This window comes from Malaya genurostris, chromosome 3 (assembly GCF_030247185.1).
Source record: "Malaya genurostris strain Urasoe2022 chromosome 3, Malgen_1.1, whole genome shotgun sequence".
NCBI classification, from domain to species: domain Eukaryota; kingdom Metazoa; phylum Arthropoda; class Insecta; order Diptera; family Culicidae; genus Malaya; species Malaya genurostris.
Window position 1 is genome coordinate 123,094,117 of NC_080572.1, and position 26,000 is coordinate 123,120,116.

The 26,000-nt window shown below is 37.2% G+C and overlaps 2 protein-coding genes across 2 annotated transcripts in view; one reads left to right on the forward strand and one right to left on the reverse strand.

Annotated features, from left to right (window-relative positions):
• The first annotated feature begins 1,949 nt into the window (after positions 1–1,949).
• Positions 1,950–4,106, forward strand: LOC131438376 (co-chaperone protein HscB). Its single transcript, XM_058608376.1, has 2 exons — positions 1,950–2,172; positions 2,253–4,106. The coding sequence occupies exons 1-2, from the start codon at positions 1,999–2,001 to the stop codon at positions 2,751–2,753; spliced, it is 675 nt and encodes a 224-aa protein (XP_058464359.1). The 5' UTR covers positions 1,950–1,998; the 3' UTR covers positions 2,754–4,106.
• Positions 4,107–11,345: 7,239 nt separating this feature from the next.
• Positions 11,346–26,000, reverse strand: part of LOC131438257 (potassium channel subfamily K member 6-like) — a 249,166-nt gene continuing 234,511 nt past the window's right edge. The window contains exon 8 of the mRNA XM_058608134.1: positions 11,346–13,087. Coding sequence (XP_058464117.1) covers positions 12,339–13,087 — 749 coding nt within the window. The 3' untranslated portion in view covers positions 11,346–12,338. The remainder of the gene's footprint in view (positions 13,088–26,000) is intronic.

Below are 26,000 nucleotides of genomic sequence, written 5' to 3' on the forward strand. Positions count from 1 at the left end.
AATCATTTTACCGTACGTTATGCAGGTACCGCAGAGCACAAGCCTCGCTCAGCTCGTTGTCGGTCATTTCCATGTCTTCTTTCTCACACAACGGTTTCAAGTCAAGACCTGAATTTTGAACTTGGCTTTATAAAAGACATAACTCATACTCCTAAATTTTTACATTCCGCTCGAGTCAGGTGAATCCATTAAAATGTTCCGTAATATAATAACCTATCTGAAATTTATTTTGTTTACATTCATCTTGCCTTCGATATGCAGTAACCAAGGTTATGGTGACTGTTATTCGAAATCAATAAATAAATCAACTTGTGCTGCCAGTTTAAAAAAATTCACTAACGTTTCCGATTTGACATTTCCAGTTACTGAGGGGTAGTTAAATTTACGATACAGTTTTGATAGACGAGTGGCAGGTCGTGTCGTCGTAATAACTTTCTTGTTAAAATGTGCTACACACTTAAATTGGATTACCGACCTCAGCTGTTCAAATCTCGGTAGGTGATTTTATCGGTAAAATTCACGTTTTATCACTGCGGTACTTGAGGTACTGCTGTCAACAAATGTTCATTTGTGCTGATATATCAGTAGAATGGAAATATTCGGTAATTCGGTTGTTCAAAACTCGTCAAAAGAGGCAAGAATTACCGAACGAAATTAAGTGTGTACACACTTAAATTGGATTACCGACCTCAGCTGTTCAAATCTCGGTAGGTGATTTTATCGGAAAAATTCACGTTTTATCACTGCGGTACCTTGAGGTACTGCTGTCAACAAATGGTCATTTGTGCTGATATATCAGTAGAATGGAAATATTCGGTAATTCGGCTGTTCAAAACTCGTCAATAGAGGCAAGAATTACCGAACGAAATTAAGTGTGTATACCGAATGGTATGATAATTTTCAGCAAGTGTACAAAGTTATAGTCAACTCAAATGATGAATTGTTTCATTTGGATGACATCCATTTACATACAACCAAATACACACTTCATGATTTCAAGCTTTCTCTTTGTATTATCCAATAATTGTTTAATGTACTCGTATACTTTCCACATTGGCAGAACTTAAAACAATATGAACTTAAATCCTATTGAAATTAAAAATACTAAAAAGATGATCCGAAAAACAAAATATGCAATATCAAACTACTTTGTTATCGACAATACTGGCAACACTTTTTCTACCACTCTGCAGTAATATTAATTTCAACAACTTGTACTTGCTTATGTCAATTTCAACCAATCACGTGCTGGTCCGAAACTGGTGATTCACACTAAGTCAAGGTCATGGAACATTTAGACGTTCGGAACGTGAGTAAAAAAAATTATTGAACTAAATTTGACGTCGACCGAAGTTGATTGATCGTCGGAATCGTATTTAATGCTGGCGTTTCCTGATGAAAACAAACCAATCTCAGTTGCATTTGGCATGAACTGTCAGAAAGACTAATATATTGGCCACCCATTTTTCACTAGGGTCGCTGTTCATTTTTCACCGGGCATGAAAACCTCAATGTCACAAACACGCGGGAAATATTGTGGGATTTTTATAGGGACCTATTGAAATCCCAATTAGGGATGCCAGGTTCACAGATTAATCTTTGTTTCTCAGATTTTTATCTTTCTGCACAGATTTTTAATATGACACAGATTTCCACAGATTTCTGAAAATGATCACAAATTTTCACAGATTCTGAAATTAATCACAGATTTTCTCAGATTTTTGAAATCGATCACAGTTAAGCACCAAAAACTACAGAGCGGTTGAGTAACAAGGTACAAAGCGGTGTTGGTTGTGAGACCTTTTTTTGTGATCATCAAATTTATTCCGATCAGCCTATTATGGCACGGAAAACGTGCACAGATTTTCACAGACTGGTTTTTGGCTTGATCAAAGATTTTTTAAAAAATGACCTGGCATCCCTGATCTCAATGTTATTTGTAAACAAACTATTGGGTAATTATATTAGGACTTATTAGTTAGAATCCAATTTGCTAGTATGATTAAATCATTTCTAAAGCTCAATTTAATTGCTATAAGATCATTGTCAAGAGATACAGTAAGAACCTATTGCGTTTGCACAAATACGTGCTGGAGTTGCAGGAAACCGTTGGTTACGAGTAATAAATTTTTCTGTGCCTCATGCGGCTCGCTACAAAAAGTTAAGAATGCGGTAAAAATCACTATGAATTTTCTTTAAAACATGCTAACTTTTTCAATGGCTTTTGATTTATGATCTTGTTCGTATTTCAGGATTTTTTCACTTTATTAGATGTACCCAACACTTTCTCGGTCAACACCTCTATATTGTCCTCCAATTTTCGACAATTACAAACCATTCTGCATCCCGACAAATTTAGTCAAAAGTCAGACAAGGAAAAAATGAATTCTCTTGAGTGGAGCTCATTAATAAACAAGGCATACAAAACATTATCTATACCACTAGAGCGTGCGATCTACATTTTGCATAAAAAAGGAATCTCAATCGATGAAGAAAATACTTCTGTGGACCCTGATTTCTTATCGGATGTGATGGATTTAAATGAGCAGGTTGAAGAGGCTGCCAGTACGACTGATCTAGAAGCAATAGCCAAGAGTTTAAATAGCGATGTTGACCATCTCTACACTTCGTTGCATAAATATTTTAGTAGCAATGAATTAGATAAGGCCAAGTCCACTCTAGTTCGTTTGAAGTATTTGCTGAATATTGATAGTGTTATAAAACAAAAACAATTAAAATATAAATTGCAGTAACAACTAATTTCAGCCAAATGCGTTATAACCTCATGCTCACTAAGTAAAAAATACAAATATTGTACTCTAGTGAAACTGGCTAAAATAAATAGGGAAACTGTCACTTGAGCCAATTTGTTCTAATTCCTATTTCAGGGCTTGCAAATTGAAGCAACGAATATTAACAAAAGGGTTTCACCATTTGTGCTATTCACACACATTCGTATGTCAGGTAGAATTCACAGCGCAACCCAAGCAAGAAAAGCTGCTTCGTTCGATCATCAGTTCCTGAATATGCCCGCTATCTAAAACCCATGCTTCACGAGGTTAGCATTTGATGAATGGTTCTCATATTAAAGATGCCTATGCCTATTCATAACTTTTAGTTCCGATGAATATTAATTTAAAGAACATTGCTTTTAATGTTTCTATGATATGTACACAGTGTAAACTCCCAAGAAACAAATTGATCGTTTCGAAAATGGGCTCATATGCAAAAATTTCTGCTATAAAATGTTTAAAGTATGTTTGAAATGTGATCAAATTTGGTCTTAGAATGCGAGCATTATGTTCAAAAATGATTTCTGTAAACCTACACTGTTAAAACACTCTAAACATTGCCTATATGACTTTACTTCGTGTCTTCTAGCACGCCGTGAAGCAAGGCCTTCTTTCTCGTACAATACTAACGAGAGCGAACCCTTCATTTCATTACATTGAGGATTCACAATACAAGCCCTGTTTGAATACAAGACATGGTTGGGAACAAAGCAGTAAGATTTTTATTTACTTCCGTTGGCTCAGTAAGGTAGGCACTGGTCACATTAGCCTATGTCGTCGTATGTTAGAACCCCGTCCAGAAATGATTTTTAGGGTCAAACCAAACCTTTCATTCGACCTTTGGTTTGTTATTCCGGTGTCTTATAAATTGAACCGCTCATCCAGATCGGCTTTGAAGTCTTTTTTTTTTTTTAAACAAAAGGTCTTGTTCTATAATAAAATTTAGCGTAAGATTTTATTTAATAGTACGGTGCAATAGCAATTTCCATGTACTAACATTAAAACGATATTGTAATTTTTTTGGAACTGTATCTTTTACGGCGAAACGATCCTACAGATTAATAGCTGCCGCGCTGCAAGTGAGTTAGACATTGCCAGCCATCAGCTGCGCATGTGCGAAGCGGGTCAGTGATCAGCTGGGCACGTGGAAGAAAAAGAGATAGTAGCGCAAGCACGTACTGGTCGAAATAACGAGCATGCGCGTGCAGCATTTTTTAGTAGGATCTCTGCGAGAGGTCCAGATTTTCTAGACTAGGAATTGGTATATAAGACCCAAAATTTGTAAATAAAATCAGAAGTTTTTGGAAAGTCAAATCGAGTAGATGTTTGAGGCCGAAATTTCTCAACTCCATGTCAAAAGTCTTTTCGCTAACACAATCGGTAATCCTCCGAATTAGAAGCATAGGTCTCCGCACAGAAGAGACAACTAGCCTTTTTCCGAGATTTAAGGTTGTGCTTAGTGCTAAAAAGACTGCTTTCAGCTGGTCAAAAACTATTCCACCACAGAAGCATAGGCTCTCATTACGCAAGAGCAACTAGCCTGCGGTCTTGAAGACGTTATTTCCCAGCTGAGAGCTTGTACGCTCGAAAGAAATCAAGGTCCCTGCACACAAGTTCTTAATCTCGTTTTTGTTTCCTTCGCACGAAAACAGTATCGATCAAATGTAAAATGTGCAGGCAGCTTCTTATTTTTTCAAAAATCTGTGATCAAACCGAAAACCTGTCTGTGAAAATCTGTGCACGTTTCCCGTACCATAATAGCAGATCGGAATCAATTTGGTGAGCAAAAAAAAGGTGATCGAAATAATTTTGGCGAACAAAAAAAAGTCTCACTACCAACACGCTCTCTGTACCTTTTTACTCGACCGCTCTGTACTTTTTGGTGCCAAACTGTGCTAGATTTCAAAAATCTGTGATTTATTCCAGAAATCTGTGAAAATCTGTGCCATTTTAAAAATCTGTACAGAAAGTTGAAAATCTGTAAAATTAATCTGTTAACCTGGCATCCCTGGCACTGACTGAAATGAACATATGCTAAAATGTCGAATGACAAATCGTCGATGAAAAAAAGATCAAAACACCAAAAGGTCGAATGCGTCAAAAGGTCAAATACGACAAAAAATCGAAAACAAAACGTCGAATATAACGAAGGGTCGAATGTAACAAATAGTCGAATAATCATAAGGTCGAATACACCATAAAATCGAAAGGGAAAAAAGTCGAATATATTGGAAGATAGAATGCAACAATAAGTCGAATACAATGTAAGGGTGAATTCTGGGTGTGTTGAATATCATTTGTTAAACCAATTTAATCGCCAGGGGGTGGGGCGAGGGGCCTTGTTCCCTCCCGAAATCAAAAACAGATATATAATTATTAAGAAGATTATTTCAGACATGTGTTATAGAAATAAAGACAATAAACGCAAAGAAATGTAATACGTCCTACGTCCTGCTTCCTCCTAAGGATTTAATTATCAGGTTTTCACCCCAGCGTTAGTAAGGAGATGGTCTCGCAGCTAACTAGAGATGGTGCAGCGAAGATGTCACGGTCATCCCGCTGGTGAAAAAAGGTGTCGACGTAAATAGTTTGAACTTTGTCTCCTTCAAAGTTGGGATACTGTCCAAATTTCGGGAAGCGACTCTTAATCCCGATACTTGTCTGGTATCCTCTAATCTATATTTCTCTTCCAATTCCCGATGAAAATGGATGCAGCACCATCCCAGATGGCTAGTACAATTCAGCTTCAAGCGATTCAGGCGTTGATTCACTTCCCGTTTGCAAATATCCATCGCACGATCATCGACATCATCGCTCTCTCGGAGATTCTGTGATCGAAACCACATCTGGCAAATGCGTCGAGCAGGTTTGGGTGCGTTTGAAAGTGGTCAATTTTTCCCTCTACCTTTGTGTGATATACCTCCCTCCGAACCGATGCCGCGATCTACCGCTAATCGATGCACACATACAGTCGTTGTAAGAAATTTCTTTTACTCATGTTCTACCCGTAAATGAAGTCTTGGTTGTGGGAGACTTAAACTTTCCTAGCATAAAATGGCAGACAGGTTCCGATGGCTTCTTTTTTCCTGATTCGGCACTCTCCACTATCCACATTGACATTACAACTATGCTCGACGGCTACAACCTCAACCTTCTTCGACAGTCGAATACTGTCGTTAATATAAAAATAATTGGATGTTGGATCTTTGCGTTTCGAGGAGATAAGATGTTGCGCCAAAGATTAGTGCTTCACCGTTCCCTCTGGTGAATTCTGTTCGTCATCATCCTCCATTAAATATTGTGCTCGATTCGAATCGCTTACAGGAGGCCTGGATTCCAACGGACATCATCTGTTATAATTTTAGTAGAACCGACATGACTGACTTCTTGACGCAAATCGACTGGGATAAAGTTCTCGACAACGATGATATCAACGCTGCTGTGCAGACATTATCTAATGTAATGAGCTACGCAATCGACTACTTTGTACCAAAAAGATCGAGCCGGCAGACCCGGCATTCACCATGGCTGATCGCCGCAGTGAGACATTTGAAAAATATCCAAAAGAGCCGCTCTAAAGAGATACTCTAAACATGGTGGATTTTCTCTGCGTAATCACTGCGTTCAGATAAATCAGCTGTACAAGAAATCCGTTATGCGCTGCCATGCCAACTACTTGAGCAACGCACAACGAAAACTGAAATCAAATCCAAGGTATTTCTGGCAACATGTTAATGAGCAGAGGAAAGAATTCGGTTTAGCCTCGTCAATGAACTTTGGAGATCGTACTGGTTCGTGCACATAGAAAATTTGCCAGATGTTTGCGGAAAAGTTCTCTAGAGTTTTTTTCAAATGAAATCTTGACTCAGCAGCAAATTGCAGACGTAGCACTTAATGTTCCCCTGTCTAATAACTCATTGAACTGCATCAATATTGACGAAGACTCAATACGTACGGCAATCGTAGGAATGAAAGCCTCAACTTCTCTAGGCCCTGACGGAATACCGGTAGTTATTCTTAAAAAGAGCTCGCGTGGAGTAATCGCTCCCCTCTGCCAATTATGTCGAATGTCTCGTCGAATGTTTTCCCCAATTTATGGAAAACTTCCTTAATGTTTTCAGTCCACAAGAAAGGCGATAAAAATGATATAAACAACTACAGCGGTATTACTTCCCTCAGCGCTATACCAAAGCTGTTCGAAAAGGTTATACTGACACCAATTTTCAATCACTGCAAGCAATATATCTTCGATACTCAACACAGTTTCATGCCTAACCGCTCAACAACCACAAACTTACTATCGTTTTTGTTTATGTGATTGATGCAATGGCTAACGGTTTAAAAAAGGACGTTATCTATACAAACCATTCCTCCGTTTTCAATATAATCAACCACGACATCACGGTTGCTAAATTGGACAGACTTGGATTAAGTTCGAACATTCTTCGTTCGTTGCAATCACATCTTAGGAATCGTCGTTTAGCAGTTAAAATTGACGATCGTACTTCCGGAGAGTTCCTCGCATCATCCGGAATACCACAAGGAAGTCATCTCGAACCGTTAATATTTTTACTGTACTTCAATGATGTCAATTTTGCTTTGGAAGGTCCTCGCTTATCGCTTGCTGATGATGTCAAGATCTATCACATCATCCGCAACCTAGAAGACGCAGCTTTTATCCAGCGGCAATTGTTAATCTTCGCAGATTGGTATAAAGTTAACCGTTTGATTGTAAATCCCGACAAGTGCTTGGCCATTAAGTTCACGAGGAAAAAAAATGCTATTGCTATAATTCTTCAAACGATACAATTCAAAACTACTTAACTTCTCAAATGACACAATATTCCAGTCATACAGAAATTTAAGTGAGATTTGCACTCAGCTAGCAAGTGAGACTGTATGAATTTATATGCACGATTTTCCAGCCAAGCAGATATGTGCTTCTGTGGCTCAGTCGACTAACTGATGTGCTTTGTAATCTAATGTTTTTCGGTTCAAGTCGCGTTTTTGATGTCGATCTTTTGATTTTTATTCCTTTCGTTTTAAAGCTATGTAATTTTCAAATAACACAATCTTACATGTTCTTGAATATAAATTTGTGTGAAATATGACGCTCCATTTATGTGCATCTGATAAGATGTAAAATCATAAGAATTTTTCGAACTGTGTATCCAAAATCGCTTTACTGCTCGCTTGTTCGTTCAACTCTCGAATATTGCTTGGCAGTTTGGAACCCCTGCTACCTGAACGGTGCTCACAAGAATTGAGGCAATACAGCGCAGATTTGTTCGCTTCGCTCTTCGCCGATTGCCGTGGACTGATCCTCGTCAACTACCTAGTTATGAAAGTCGCGGGTTATTAATCGGTCTTGACACATTACAAATGCGACGGGAATTATCACGCGCTTTGATAATAGCAGATAGCAGATTAATGTGCGACCCAGAGCTCTCCGCAACAGTGCTTTTCTTCGACTTCCTATACGACATACCAACTATGGCGCAAACAGTTCTATTGTTGGTTTACAGAGATTGTTGGACCGTGTTTCATCTGGGTATGATTTTAATGTGTCACAAAGCAGAATACGTACAAATTTTCTGAATATTATAAGGAATTATCATTAGGACCAAATTCAGTTCGGTTTTACATCTCATCCAAGTCAGTCGATAAAACAAAACCGCTTACGTTGGGGACAGAAGAAACCAAGTACAGTATTGTGTAGTGAACAATAGACCTCGGAAATGAGTGAACCAAACGAACAAAAGCTACCACAGGTACGAAAGAATACAATTGTTGTTGACTTCAGATAGTGCAAAATTCGACCTTCGATACGAGAACTTGAAGGTTTGCTTAAGGAGCAAATGCATCTTGACATTAAACGTGTGCATTTACTTCAATGCAATAAGACCAATAATGTTGTTTATATCCAGTTCTATAAAGAGTTGGATGCAATTCAATTCGCTAAAGACAATAATAATGTGCACTATGTGGAGCATGAAAATATCAAGTACAACATTCCAGTATATATGGAAGATAGTGCTATAGAAGCGCGTGTGCATGGTCTTCCCTCAAGCGTCATCGATCCTTATATTCGCCATACTATGTCCCATAACGGGGAGATTCTCTCTATCGAAAAAGAAAAGTGGAAGAATTTTTTCCCCGGTATTCTAAATGGCGTACGTTTGTTACGCATGCGCTTGAGGAGGCCTATACCTTCTTATGTGACATTCGGTCAGGATACAAGAATACCGTGCAAATCACTTGTTACCTATGACAATCAGATGGCCACATGTCAATATTGCCAAAAAGCTGTTCACTACGGTAAGCCATGTGATAAACCGGACAAGGAGACAACTATACCAAAGGACAACGGTGCTTCCTTCACATCAACCCCAAGCAACCCCAGTAAACCTGTGACAGTCACCAACAACAGGGAAGTATCCCCTTCAACGAAACCATCCAACGTAACCCCTATAGAACAAAGTACACCAGCTGCAGTTAACAGCTTACCATCCAACCAACCAGCAACTGCAAACAATGTACAACAAGGCGCATCTACAGCAGCTAGCAACGAAATCAACAACCATACCACGGCAATGGATGACGAGACGAACCACGAACAAACTGCCCCTCAATCCTCGCAGGAGGAAAATGGAAGCTCCTCTCCCCTAGAAAAAGGGTGACAACGAGATCCAATACAAAAAAATTTTTATCTAAAAACTCAGCTAAATCGGCCACGTAAAGCTTGTACGCAAATAGGCCTGAATAAAATATCTTTTAAATAAATAAAAAAAAATTAGGACCAAATTGTGTCTGTTGATTGTAAATAAATAAATAAATAAACTGCAAGGTTTTTAAAAGGCTGCTCAACTACAACAAATCTCATAAAATTTGTAACATCACTCATAGCATTAGCATTGTTAACATAGCATTACTTCTATACAAAATACAAAAATATGGAATAGAACATAGGCTTCTGGAATGGCTAATAGCATACGTAACGAATCGTGTACAAGTAGTTCGCTTTCAAAACATAAGCTCAGAACCAATTAATGTAATCGATTCCGAAAGTCCGTACAGCTTAGGCTTCGCTGACGACGTTGATATTGTGACACGTAACCTTGAGAAGATGCTGGAAATATACATCGGATTGAAGGCCGAAGCTAGCCGTATCTGAGAGGAGAGACTCTAAAGAAAAAACACTACGCCTCCCACCACGAATATTGATAGACTGTAACGATATCGAGGTGGTTGACGAGCTCATGTATTTGGGAATTGTATTTTGGCTGAAAATCGTACATACTTTGAACTCAGAAAAAGCCTTCGATCGAGTAAAATACGCCTCCGCATGAAATTAACCAACTTCAAAACGCTCATTAGACCAGTTTTTCTCTATGGCCACGAGACCTGACTATGTCGGCAGAGGATCATCGCGCTCCTAATTTTTTCGAAAGAAAGATGCTGCGGACTATCTATGTCGAAGTGCATATGGTTAGACGGAATGTGGAGACGGAGTATGAACCACGATTTAAAGCAGTTGCTTGGAGAATCTATCCACCTATCGTACGGACAGCTAAAATTGGACGGCTACGATGGGCTGGGCATGTCATTAGATCAAGTGGACATTTTATATTCGTACATTAAGTGGCTGGCGAAGATCGACCATGGATCGAGCTACATAGAGACGTTTGCTAGATATAGCAAAGAACACCTCAGGACTAGACTGATAGGTAAGCTAAGTAACTAAGCGGCATTCGCTTTTGAACAATTCCATTCGAATTAAGCTTCAGCCGAAGCACATACTTATTATCTAAGGCCTTACTACCATGTATTTCTTTTCGCTAGTGATCGGTGTTTTTCTTTAATGGTTATGTTTCAATCTGGCCAATCTTCTAACCCTTTCAGCTCATCGATGTAATCCGGAATTTCCTCTACAAAGCTCTCTGTTTTTGAAATATATGCCACGCACAAATAATAACTAAGTTTGGCCTGTGAACGCTTTGACTGCGTGTAGCTAATGGTGTTATGCTTTTATGAGCTTGTTGGGAATTGATCTCCGCAGATAATTCAAAACTGTATTTCATCCTTTGAATATAATCAAATGTTAAATTATCACATTATGCTTTTCCAATTACTTGAAGGCTTTGTATTGCTCACTCGATAAACACTTCCGTAATCTTGTGTCCGAATCAGGTATCGCAGAACCTTAAGATTAAATGAGGAACCCAAAGGTTTTGGAAATCTGGCGTGGATACAATCAACTGTCTTTTCATTTTGGATTGGAGTCAAATATTTAGAATCGACACATTGATGCGTCCAAGAAAAACTATTGCAAATTTGACCAACTGGGAGATTGATGCTATAGAGCTGAATTACGATATATATTTTGTAGTACCGAATGGATCATTGCGTAATACGACCCTGTTTCAAAACAGATTCTGCCGGTCCGTTTTAGAGATGTAGCGAACCGATTATTGCATGCGTAACTAATATTTAAATCTGTATAGGATTATTTTCGGATACTTCCACATTAAGTAGATTAACAAAACAAAACTATTACAGTCGACAACGTCCTGAATTTTTAGTTCGAATTTTATTCATTTTATTGTTTTCCTGACTTTTCTTATATTGAATTTATAGTGCAGGACGCTCATAATATGGCCATTTTTATGTTTACTTTTAATTTATACCATTTTAGTGTGTTAAACGTTTTATATTAATCTGCATGCTTATTTCAAATAAAACAGGTGAATTTCAAGAACAAAATCGTGAATTTTTTATTCATGCGTTAGAAGATTATCATGAACAATGTTACATTTTTAATCTTCATTATATTTCGCCCTTACATTTCAATATTGTTCGTCCCTTCCATTATTTTATACTGTCATAAAAATGATTATGATTCGATCATAAAACCACGAAGGAAGTAAAATGGTTTCTTATTTGTTATCATATGAGCGGTTGGGTTTTTGGCCTTACGTGAAATAAAATTGGTTACTCAAAAAAGTTGTTTTCTCTAGTGTTACCTCGTGTAGCGATTTCTAGTTTATTTTTCGTTTTCCATTAAATTCATGACGGAAAGGGACGCATTTATGCCAACCGTGAGTTGTAAAATGAGCATAGGTTTTGAAGTATTTGGGTGAGTGATTATCAGACTTTGATAATGTCTTCAGGACGTTGAATAGATTCATCTCATGATCCCTCTCGTCACATAAACACGTCGTTGGCAAGAGTAGTTTTTCGTGGCGTTGTAAGTAATCCATGGGGGCATTTTGATTCATCTTCAAATGTTACCATTTTTTCTCTTGGTTTGGTTATCGAGATCATTGTTGAGCTGCCAGCGTGTGTTACCATGCTGCGTTTCGTTGGTGGAAGCGCCAGATCCCCCACTCCAGAGAGGTTGAATTCACTTACACTTCTCGGTACGAAATATTCTACGTGATTCTCCATAATTCCAGCTGAACGACGAGCCGGTGTATTTCGCTGGAATGCGCTGGACCGACGTGGCAATGAGTTGTACTCATTAGGCATAATGTCGGTTGGCCTTTGTCAGGATTTTATCGGAGTCATTGCAACGGATACCAGAGCAACGTCCTCTGTCGATGAGGGAAGGGATTCTGAAGTAGCAAATTTCTTCAACCATACTATCAGCTCTGTCTGTATCAGACTGAAGCACATCGCTACAACGGCCATACCAACGACAATATAAGCGGAGGCTGCATACTGTGGAATGTTTCCTGTTGGTACCAAATCACCAAAGCCGATTGTGCCGAGCGAAGTAAAGCAAAAGTACAAACTCTCCAACACACCCCAAGGCTGAATTTTATGAAACAGAACGGCTCCCAACGTTACGTAGCAAATTAGTATCATGATGCAGATTGATATTGGTACGACTGATTGATTATGTTTGCTGCCATTGATTCCTGAAGGTACTCTTCCATTGCTTCCGCCATCTAAACCGTTGCCATCGAGTCCACTGACACCTCCGTAGCCGTGTGGATCGTGTATCCCAGTCCATGTCTGGTGATAGTTTGTGCTCTGCTGGGACCGTTTCTGTAATTCAGAACTGGAAGATTTACTATTTATTGCCGAATTGCCGCTCAAGCTGGAACTTGTGCTGGCACTGTTCGATGCTGTGTGCGACGATGGTCGTATGCGACGGAACAAGCAACGCATGACCGCAGATAGTCCTTCACCCATTGCTGATAGATACAACAGTATTATCGGTATGCCAAACAGAGCATAAGCTAGCGACGCAATTCTTCCCCATTGAGTACGCGGAGAAATACCACCATAACCTGAAAAAAACAAGAAGCTTTGAAATAAGTGTACCCTAAAAGAATTTTCGTAATTTCATGTCTATTATTCCACCCTCATTAAACCGAAGAAAAAAATCCACAATGGGTGAGCAATGACGGAAGGACCTTTGATCATTCTCCTTTGAGCGTGACTTAAAAATGACCTGTCGATGACTTTCCAAATATTTTTAAGCCCCTTTATCCCGTTGTGGTACATGTTGAAAAGCTAAACTACTTATTATATTAATTATTAATTCAATAAAAAAAACCTCTTGTGTAGTTGAATTCGAAAAAAGCAAACCGTTCAAACATGAAACTTGTCCAGTTATAAAATAATGAATGAAAAAAATGGTTACGCTACATGTGCTATAAAAACAGTTGAAATAATCTTCTGACTTTATTAGATAAAGCAAAGCATTCATTTACTTACAAAAATCTCTCAAAGTTTTGCATTTCAACGCTACATGAGTAACGATGAAAAAGCGTGTTTTTGTGAGGTCGAGTGTTAAGTCAAGCATCGCCATATTAATTTTGATATATAAAGAAATAGCCAGCTGGCAAGCTTCTTGGGATAAAGATGATCTGGGTCGGTGGATGCACTCAATTATTCCGAAAATATCGACAAAGGCATGGTTCAGGGGACTGGATGTGAGTAGAGATTTCATTCGTGTGATGTCCAGACTCATGTCCAATCACTACACGTTAGATGCACATCTCCTTCGAATTGGGCTCTCCGAGACTAATCATTGTGCTTGTGGCGAAGGTTATCGAGATATTGATCATGTCGTTTGGACATGCGTGGAGTATCGTGATGTCAGATCTCAACTAATAAATTCTTTGCGTACCCAAGGTAGACTATCCAATATCCCAGTTCGAGACATTCTTGCTTGTCGTGACCTTTCATACATGAAACTTATTTATCATTTCATAAAGAAAACTGGAGTTTCAATTTAATAAAGGCCCCTTTCAAGACTTAGTTCTGATCCCAGCTGCGTCCATGAGTTCAACCAATAGCTAAATTAGAATAAAAAAATTGTAATGATACAAACAAACTCGAAACAGTTTATGAAATTATTAACAAAATGTCTGAAAATAACAGCTTATTTTATAATTTATAGAAGTTAATCGTTTGGTTCAAATAATATTTCCGAGTAGATTTCATAATTAATGACGAGTTACCTAAGATGATATTTAAGTAATAAGAGAATATGTTTTAATAAATGCAAAACGTTGTGACTATGTTAGAATTAAATTAGGATAAGAATATTATGTAAAAGTGATGCTACGGCGAAGAAAAACTTATGTAAACTGCCTTAAGAAATAAACGTATTTATGAAAAAAAAAATATAAAGAAATTCATTAAATATTTAAATTAAAGATTTTATTTCGTTTCGTCGAGCCCAAGGGGTAGGATGAATCGATGAGCTGAGTTGAACACTAATCAGTTTTAGGGGAAGATGGGGTAAAACGTACCCCCGAGGCATAATGCACCTTCTGCTTTTCTCAAAAGTTACCAATTTTTTAACTGAAATTTTAATGAAATTGAAAGTCCGCCATAACAATAGATTACTATAAAATGTTGGTAGCGATGGTTCAATCATATCTGGAAAAGTTTCAAAAACCAATTATGTCTCTGTTATAAGTAATTTTTGATGTTCGTTCCATAGTAATTTTCTAGGGCGAGAAAGACGATTTCAATTGTGTGACCAGTGAACTTCTTTGCAAATCATTCGGGTTTCTAAAATTAGTTCTAATGTATGATGTATTGTATATAATGTATGATGTATTTGCAATTTTATAAAAAAATCGGGAAATTTATCGTCTCATATTTTTGGGGGCAAAACGACCCGAATTGTGTGAGGCAAAATGCTCAAGAATTCGCTTACAACAATTATCCATAAGTTATCAATTTAATGAATAATAGTGAACAACCTTCCACCTGGCAAAAATTTCGTCAACGAAAAGTCTAAAGCTTTCTTTAAAGAAGAAGAAAAAGCTTTATGAGGGTGCATATTGCCCCGTGATTGTCATGAGCTTTAATCCGTTGTTTTGATGGATATTTACCCGTTGTTTAAGATCATCCTGCCTCTATGTTCAGATAATCGTCACTTCGCGTAATTTAGAATGTATATTTTTCATGTTTTCCCCGCATATATTTCAATAGACAATTTTTAAGGGTTTTAGAAAATAAGATATTTCATGTATTGTTCAATGTATTCAGCGAGTATTTTTTGTACGTAATTTTGAGAAATAATGATTACGGAAGATAGTCATGCATGAAACTCTTCCGTTTTATTCTCTATAGTTGAGATATAGCTACATTTCCTTAGGGAGGGCATTTTACCCCATCTACCCAAAAAAAAAAAACACAAAAAAGCATTTCCTCTACTCTTGAATGTAATGCGAGTTCGTATTTCTTTCTGTGCTTGTACATTGATATAAATGAAAAGTTTCGCCAATTAAAAAAAACATTGTTTTTTTAAGCTAACACCATGCAATTTGTTATATTTTGCAGTGCGGTAAGCTACTGCAAAATATAAGTGGAGATAGATGTTTATGTTTATAAAAATCCTCACCTAAAAATCCTAATGCAGAACTTTTTTCCAATACCCAACGGAAAGACAGATTAGAAATATGACTTGTAAAATGAAAATAGCAAAATCCAAAATCTGGCGACACAAATTAGAGACGGTTATAAATTCGCAATCAGAAATCATTGGCCCTAGTGACATCTATTCCGGGGAAATCGCACTGACAATTGAACCACTGTAGATGTGATGGAACACAACTCAGGAGACTTCCACAGACAGATTGGCCCTTACCAGGCCCGTACCCAGGATTTCGTTTCGGGAGGGGCCCAAAAATATAAAAATAATGTTATTAAAGATTGCTTATGTACCTTATTTTCTATGTGCCTTTTACGGGTGTTTTTAACAGACACTTCAAACTTTTCCTCTGGAACTGCTACTGTATTACATTTTTTTTCGTTTACTGTCTTGTTATTTCTGTAACACATGTCTGAAATCTTCTAAATAATTATATATCTGTTTTTGATTTCGGAAGGGGCAAGGCCCCTCGCCCCCCCCCCCCCCCCCCTCTGGGTACGTGACTGTCCCTTACCAATTGAATCTCTCTTTAATTTCCCGGCTTTTATGTGAGATCTTGTTGTGTCTCTATTATCCCTTATTTTGCTTACCCAATGTTTGCTTAATAGGATATTGAATTAAAATCTTTTTCTACCGTGTAGAATTGGGAAGGAACTTAGCTTGAATCTCAAGTTAACTGCAAAAATGCATTTGATTGCCAAAAAGCTTTTGATTGCCACGGGAGTTTTTCATTCCTTTTACTTGGTGGACAGTGGAAAGAATAGTGTATCCTAAATTGGCGTTTGACCAAAAAGGCTGGGAACCACTACTCTATTCTCTTAGAGATTGTTTGACCGATTTTCACGAACTTAGGTTTAAGAGTTTCATCTGGATCCGACGACTTCCACCAAAAGAGGGAAAATTCTTTTTAACTTTTTTTTTTCCAATTTGTAAGTCATATTTGTCTGTAAGTCATATTTTATCTTTTTTTTTTAATTTTGAAAAGTCACATTTGTTGCTTGCCATACAAACAAACTTCGGCTATCCGGGTCCCCGGAATCCGATTTTGGATATATTGCAAATAGTGGCAAAAACTGCAAAAAGGATCCCTTTACCTTTTTTCCAGATGGTATTTTCACAAACTTATAGATTTAAAGGAAAAGTCTTACAGTTTCATATCGAATTCCTGAATTTGTTGTGGATACTACTACCGGTTCCAAGGCTACAGGTTAAACAGGATTTGTAGATTTTGCTAGATCGAGATAATATCAGATCTCGACATATCATGCTTTTCTAAGACATCTAGAATCAAAAATTCATTCTAGCTAAAAATTTTGCATTAGAGCTTTATTGATGTGTTTTTATACACTACCGCTTTAGATAATTCGAGATGACAATTTTTTGCGGTTCTCGACATATCCCTGCAATCTTGCATAATATCCAATCTCGCCATAACAGAATGAAAAAAATGTGTGTCTTGGGAAAGAACAACAGGCGGCAATCATGCAAGTAAATTTTTGGTTGACGATTTCTTGTCACTACAATCATTTTAAGTTTGTATGTCCCGCTAGATTTTCAATCGATGCACGGTTGTAGAAGTCACTTGTAGCTAGTCATGTGCCATTTCAGACGAAGAGGATGGGGTTGTTCTTTAAAATGCAGAAGACTCTTTTCAACGTTTTTGTGGGCTACGGCTTTCGAATTGCTATCCCCTCTCCCCTTTTAGCTTTCCTAGCTGGTGATAGTCGTGCTTTTTTATTACGTTCATGACAGTTGATTTCGTCAAATTCAAAAATTTTATTAACTTTGCGTGCGAATAATTTAAAAATTCGCGATTCGCGAGCAAAATTTTGACCCTTTGCTACTCTTGTTCCGATGCCTTTACACCAACTGAATATCAAATGATACCACACTCAAACATCTTTGATAAGTGTGCAATTGTTTTAGTGCCATATTTAAAATCTGTTTTAATTCACCTAGTAGTGATGACTTTCTCATATTACTCAAATTTTCATAAATATTACTAAGGAATTCTTCAAAAAACATTTAATTGGAACTTTCGAGTTTTGTATATGATCATAATACATATCATTTGAATCTAAGTATAAACATGGCTCAGCTCCAGATAACATATATACATCAAGGGGACGGGTATAGCGTGATGTGTTAGTTCATACCTTCCACGCAGCCCACCTGGGTTCGATTCCCAACCCCGCACATATGGTCAGAAAATTTGTCTGGCTAGAAGAGACGATTGAGTTTATGGTTAAAACCTCTATAATCGAAACAAAAAAAAATAGATATACAGGTTCGAACTAAATTTAGGAAAATCCTGCATAAACTTTAAAACAATCCATGGCACTTTTTCTTACTCGTCCAAGCAATCTCTCTGAAGGTGGAGCTCAGTTTTTATTTTTTTCCGGGCGCCAAATTTTCTCGGTACGCCACTGACTCTGACTATTATTGATTTCTAGAATATATCAGACGAAGGGTTGCCTATTTAAAGAATAGAACGTACAGATTATTTAAGAAGCCAACCGTATCTAAATAGTTCTCACCACAGTGTATAACAGTATACAGGGGTAGCAAGTTCCAAAAAATATTGAGGGGGTGAAAAAAATTATCATGAATGAATGAATAAAAACAAATTCGAACTTGTAGTAAACGCTACTTTTGAATTTGAGCATATAATGCATGACGTATCTGCACATGATGGTATATAAACCGGAATTAAAGAAAAAAATTTATTATGCAAAATATTCCAATAGCCAAAATATTGGGGGGCGTGTCCCTGTCTTAAAATTGTTGGAGGGGCAAAATGTGTCTTCCCGATCAGATGGTAATAACAGAATTATAACAACTGGAGAAATTCATTTCAGAAATATTTTGTAACAACATTTGAAATATGTTTGGCTGGTAAGCTGTTAAAATAACAAAAATCATAACAAAAAAGAAAACCGGTTATAAATAAAATGTATAATAATAATAATAACAAAAAAGATTCTAGCGGGAACAAAATCGCAACAGATATTGAAACGTTTGTATCACAATTATTATTGAATTTGATAGTCCGAAAGCATAAATTTATAACAATAGTCGTAATAAATTGGTTAGCAAATTTAACACAGAAAAACTTTATCACTGTCAACTTTTAGCATCGTTTCAATCCAAAATTGTTGAATGATTTTTTTTATTAAATGAATAATTTATTCAGTGATCTGGTTTTTTCTTTTAGTTTTTTTTAATTCTGATCGATATAAAGCTACGGAAGAACTCATTTTTGCAATAAGTGAACGTTATCATGAGTCTTGCAAATGAAAATAAAACATCATAACTGATTTTGTTATTATAATGCTATCATAAGTTTTAATTTTCAACTGTTTTCATTTGTTAAATATCTCAAAATAACACAAGTTGTTATACATATCAACTGTTGATATACTTGTGTTATGATTTTGTTGTGTGCATCTGATCGGGTTGCCTCCTCCCCCCATAGTTGCCGCGCATGACAGTATAAAGCGAACACCTTCACCTCGTCGGGAGCGCATTTGCCTCATTTGAACTCATTGTTTGAGGAGAATAATGTTGGTGAAGTAAAATGTCGTGTATGGAATTTTGAAATTAAATGAATGCTGTTCCGCTATCTTGTACATCTTTCTGCCAAGTTACACTTGATTTCATTCATTTTTTACCACTCCACTAGGCATTTGTGTTATTCAGAAAATTATGTTGCTTTACTAGTCAGCCGATTGTTGTTTGAGGGTCATCTGAAAGAAAAGCATTGTACGTTTGAAAGCTTTGGTACTCTCATTTTATTTTGCGTGGGCATTCCCAGACAGCCACAAAAAAGTTTAATGGTCGAAAACCTGTTGTATATCTTCCAGGAGTGTGAGGATTACTTTTCACACCTGGAGGTTACTGGCAAGAGGCCGGAAATAAAATTCTTAGTGCATATCGTATTTCAGAAAATTGAATACATCTGTACTGTTTTATATAGATAAGATAATTGATTCCCAAACTCACCCTAACAGTACGACAGAGAAGCGAGACTAAAGACGTGCAAAGTGAAAAAAGCGCCCAATCGTGATGACAAGCCAAATTTCAAACCAAAAGTTTGAGAGTTTTACAGAAAGAAGAATTAACATCTTAATCAACTGTTTCTAAGCACAAAAAAACTGAACGCTGTTTCAAATCCTGCTCAATTATATATCTTTTTTGTCACCGTAACTAATTCCTTTTTCTTGAGCAAGTAACCGAAAAACTTCTTGAATCTGTATATTAGATGACACAGTTTAAGTTTTTCGTTTTCTTGCCAATATTACGAAAGGAAAAGAAAAAAGTTTGATTTACTGTAGATTTGCTACAAAGTGATTGAGCAATGAAAATATTCACTTCAATAACGTTCATCGAATTTCTTGACATAAAACCATAACATACTGAAGATTCAGGTACTCTATATTACTACAAGAATGTTATTTTCATATGGTCCCATATGAAATAGTACAAAATAGTAAATTATAAATATTTATTCAATGGTTGAGTTTCATTGACTGAGGTTGGTTGAATATGGTACACCTAATTTTAACTTCTCGCGTTGAACTTTAGCTGTTGGGTAGTTTGACTCTTTGTTTTCTGAGAATAATTGAAACAGTGTACGAGAGGTAACATCTAAAAAAATCTTCAACTTTTGGTTATGAAGCCCCATCGCAGGTAATCATGTTTCAATGGTGAAAGTATTAAATACTGCAAAAGCTTTTGGTTATCAAAAGGATTTGTTCGCGTTGGATACCGCATACTGTTCGCGTTGGAGACCTGACATCACGATACTCCACGCATGTCCAAACGACATGATCAATATCGCGATAGCTTTCGCCACAAGCACAATGATTAGTCTCGGAAAGTTCAATTCGTAGGAGATGTGCATCTAAAGTGTAGTGATTGGACATGAGTCTGGACATCACACGAATGAAGTCCCTACGCACATCCAGGTCCCTGAACCATGCCTTTGTCGATATTTTAGGAATAATTGAGTGCACCCACCGATCCAGTGGTCTTCGACTGCAACCGGTACTGTACTCCATACAAACTACCTGGTGGATGTCTCTGCGGTTTTGCGCTGATGCGCCCTAGCACCTCTGTGCCTTAGCACTTTTGTCATCTGTGCATTTGTACCCCTTCGTCTCTGCACTTCTGTGTCTCAGCACTCCTATGCGTTCGCACCTCTGTGTCTTTTCACCGCTGTGCATATGAATGGGAGGGACTTCTTCGACTGCTTTCAAGTCGGAAACCCGGAAGTCAAAAAAGTTGTAGACTACTTTTATTTGATTCAGATATTCTATTGAAAAGCTTCAAACTTGACAAATTACACCCATCGATTTCGTTTACTCTTTGGCGGCGCTTTATATCTTATGATCAAAAAAGAACCGGAATTTTCATTTTAAAATTCCCGCGCTTGTCCAATCGGTAAACTTTTATTCTCTCAACGTTGGCAACACTTTTATACACATTCTGTCAAATTTTGACGAATATCGTACGATTAGTCTTTGTTTGGCGTCTATACAAAGAAGTTGAAAAATTTTCATGTGGCGATTTTTATAATGAATGAAAATTTAGAGCAACGTGCATGCATCAAATTTTGTGTTGCAAATGGATTCAAGTGTGTTGAAACGTTGAAAATGTTAGAAAAGGCCTTTGGTTAATCGTGTCTAGGAAAAACACAGGCTTACGAGTGGTATAAACGCTTCAAAGGTGGTCGTACAAGCTTGGATCATGATGAGATCCCTGGCCGCCCAACAACGTCTGTTACTGAAGAAAACATTGAATCGGCGAAGCAAATCGTGTTGTAAAATCGTTCTGTACTGATTAGAGAGATTGCTGTGTTGTTGGGCATCTCTTATGGATCAGCCGAACACATTTTAACTGATGTTTTGGGTTTGAAACGCGTCGCTTTTCGGTTGGTGCCAAAAAAGCTGAATTTCATTCAAAAACAGCGTCGTGTTGATGTAGCCAAAGAGATGATTTCCAACGCAGATAGTGACCCCCCATTCATCGAATGCATCATAACTGGTGATGAGGTGTGGATCTATGAATATGACGTCGAAACCGCACAACAATCGACCGAATGGCGCTTCGAAGGCGAGCCGTTGTTCTAAATTTTCATCCATTATAAAAATCGCCGCACGAAAATTTTTCAGCTTCTTTGTATAGACGCCAAACAAAAACTAATCGTACGATATGCGTCAAAATTTGACAGAATGTGTATAAAAGTGTTGCCAACATTGAGAGAATAAAAGTTTACCGATTGGACAAGCGCGAGAATTGATAAAATGAAAATTCCGGTTCTTTTTTTATCATAAGGCAGTCGCGTATACAGGGGGGTGTTTTAGGGGTTCAAACCCCCTCCGAAACTCAAAAAAGTATAATATTATGTAAACTCTTTTTTTTGTATTTGTATGGAAATTGATCAACATGTTCTGAAACACCCCCCGAAATTTTTTTTTGGGTACGCGCCTGTCATAAGGTATATAGTAGTAACTTGGAAACACGCTTTTTCCGAAATGAGTAAGGAATAGAAAACACGTACATTCTACACTTCAATTATAATGTCGATGTGAATATCAAGGCTCAAGGCTAAATTACGTGAAAAGTGAAATTTTTTATGAGGAATACATCTTTATTTTCTATATAGGGGTGCAAATCAGTAACTCAAGGAAAAATTCACGTAGAAATGTGGTCAGGTTTTAAACACTTACAGCTTAGTTTATTTTGTATCAACTATTAATATTATTTCATAATTTGATTGGAAATATTTCTAAGTTTCGATTTGAATGTATCAAGCCACGTATTTTCAATTACATATGGCTGAAATTTTGATTAGTACGAGCAGTGTCCTATTTGTCTGTTAAAATTCTCCGGCATACGGGTTTCCCTGCCATAGACGACGATTTGGAAGGAGTAAGCAATATATCAAAGGGAAAGCATAGCTCTGATTGGTCAATCGATGCAAAAGTAAAGCTCTTGGAAGCACGCAAAGCTATAAATAGAAGCAAAATTATAGCTAATGTTTCATCCAAAAATATGAAGGGCCCCGGTTTCGACAACACATTCAACATTGAGCTGAAACATTTGAGTATTCGCTCATTTGTCTTCTTAGCTAAACTTTTTAACAGGTACTGGGAGCTTGGTTACTTCCCGTCAAAGTGTAAGTTATCCCAGTTTTGAAACCGGGGAAAGATCCTTCCTTTCCCAAGAGCTATCGGCCCATCAGCTTGCTCTTTGTCCTATACAAGCTGTTTGAAAAGTCAATACAAAGGCGAATTATTGCTTTCGCAGATGAACAGGATATATTACTGGAAGAACAGTTTGGGTTCCGGAAAGGAAGATCCACCATCCACCAACTCACATGGGTTAACAACGTCATCCAGCGAAACAAATCATTGTCCAAAACGACTGCTATGGCAATATTGGATATTGAAAAGGCATTCGATAATGTGTGGCACGATGGCCTGGTGTTTAAACTGCATCGGTATAATATTCCCATGTATCTTATTAAAATTATCAAGAATTATCTTGCAGATAGAGCATTCCAGGTTTCTCTGAATAATGCACTTTCAGAAAGATTTACTATTCCTGCTGGTGTACCCCAGGGAAGTATCCTAGGTCCCATTCTATACAACATTTTTACATCAGAAATCCCACCTCTTCCGGGTGGTGGTGTTCTGTCACAATTTGCTGATGATACTGCCATTCTTTACAAAGGTCGTGTCATTAATGCTCTGAAGAATAAACTACAGGCAGGTCTGGACGCTTTAACGGAATATTTTACAAGTTGGAAAATTGTGATCAATGCAGCAAAAACTCAGGTCATCTTGTTTCCACATACAAGATCTCCAAAACTTGTTCCATCAGACGAATGCCGAATACGATTCGGTGATGAGGTCATTCAATGGTCCGATGGAATTATCTATCTAGGACTCTCCTTTGACAGACATCTGATATTCAGGTCACATGTTGACATAATCGTTCAAAAATGCAGCATACTCATTAGGTCTCTGTATCCGCTGATTTGTAGAACATCTAAACTGTGCCTGAAGAATCAGATAGCGGTCTATAAACAAATCATCTACCCCGCAATTGAATACACAGTCCTTGTTTGGCGGGGCTGTGCACGAAAACACAAACTTAGGCTTCAGCGCATTCAAAGTAAGATCTTAAAGATGATTCTAAATCTACCCTCTTGGACAAGGACTAGTGGAGTACATGAGATGGCCTCCCTGGATATACTAAAACAAAAATTCGAACAATACTGCACGAAATTTGAAGAGAGGTGCTCAATTTCTGAAATACAAATAATTCAAAATTTGTACGTATTAGGTTAGGGATAGCTATAAGTAGGTATATATTTTATAAATAATTAAAATAAATATTATGATTAAACATTAGTATGTAAAACAAGAGTAACTAAAACACATATTAATAATAACGAATCGTATGAACAACAAAGATGAAAGGCCAAAGGGTCAAAACACTTGTATTGTAAAATTTTGATGTAATACACAAAAATAAGATTAATAAACAGATATTTATGCAAAAAAATAGCTAATGTTTCAGTCCTACGCGTAGCATGCTACAAGTAGGTTGTTGCTAGACAGCAAGACAAAAAGTGCCATAAAACGAGTTGAAGCTTTAATTGGTATGCTCTGATCTTGTGTCATGCAAGCTCGAATGAAATTCCATGTTATGTCGTTTCGCCTGAGAAATTGCCAACTACCCCAACTGACTAGTTAGAAATTAATTGCTCTCAAAATTTATCCGAGTACAATTAATTTCTAACTTATATAAGATGAATTCGATTGATAATGAGAAAAAGTTGATAGCTTCAACCGAAATCGCAGAATGGTAGAGAAACTTAACAATATTAAAATAACTGCTTGCATACAAAACTTGAACACAAGCTTTGCGAAGAGAAGTATTAATATCAAAATCGTATCGCAAGTATGTACCTTTGTACAATTGCATACATTTGGGATATTGGTGCAATTTCGTCGGCTATAAAACAAACAATGTTCGGTGTTGGTGTTCGGTCAATATAAGCAGACTCTCGTGCAATTGCGGATTCAAAAATGTGACGATTGATTAAAAATGTGGATCATTAGAAATTTTGGTTGCCTTGTGCCACATCAATGGCTCGAACAACCCCATGGGGCTGATCTTTGTAGTTTTTTCAACAACTTTGTTATTCTTCATAGATGAAATGAATACCATTAAAAGAGCTGATTTATTTACCTTCCTCCATTAGAAGAAAACGAAAATTAAATAAGGTTAAATAAATATCGACGCTTTTAATTGAGCCGAATATAGCTTCCCCCAAGTGGGTCCTTCCACTCTTACATATCCTGACTGTCTAGAAACCGGTGAAGCAAGAAAGCGTTTAACTTTGCTGTTTGGAACAACCTTCCAATTAAAAGTAAAACCATACAGAACGGATACGTGATGCGTTCTGCTTTTTTCCACACGTTAAGCAGACCGACCGCAAAACAATGAAAAAAAGCGTGCAAAGTATAGCAGCAAAAAGGTATAATGTAAAACTTTTAATCAGGAAATTCCTTTGTTGTGTAACTCATTCCTAAATGGTAGAAGGAAACGTCTCCCGAGTAACTTTTTCGTTGAAAGAAACATGTTTGCTTTCGTTTTGATACTTCGTGGTATGTTTTTGTTTGCAAATTGAAATGAGTGCATTATTTCTACTAAATTACATATATTGTTTCAAGACTATAAAGTGCATAAGCACATTGTTTTTACTGTCCTCCCAATAGGTACCTAAGATTTTTTTGGACTAATATTTTCAGTCTTCCGTAGTCACGCTAAACATGTTCCGCTGCGGACATATTTAATCTTTTTCCCTTTCGCTGTTCTAACTGCTTGATGTGCAAACAGGTCGCTTTTTCAAATTAATTTGTAAATTTATGGGAAAACTTTTGCTCTAGTTTTATCTGCAGTCTCTCGGCACAAACGCTTCTCGTTGGTCGATCACATGGTTCACCATCGAATAGGCAAATAGGTTTTTAAAGGTATAAAATTGCTCTAAAATGTGGTTAAAATGTGTCGAGGGCAACTTTTTACTGAGAAAATAAATAACGTCGAAATTTATGTGTTTCATGATGTTCATGCCATGTTGAAAGTTAATGCATGATGAGGTCATGATCAAATCAAATCACAATACACTGTTACGTTGTTTTTACCTATGTCCTATGCAACTATTCAACGATAATGAATATATTTTTGCCGCATCGGAGTGAGTCGAGATTTTATTTTTCAAGCTTGTCTGT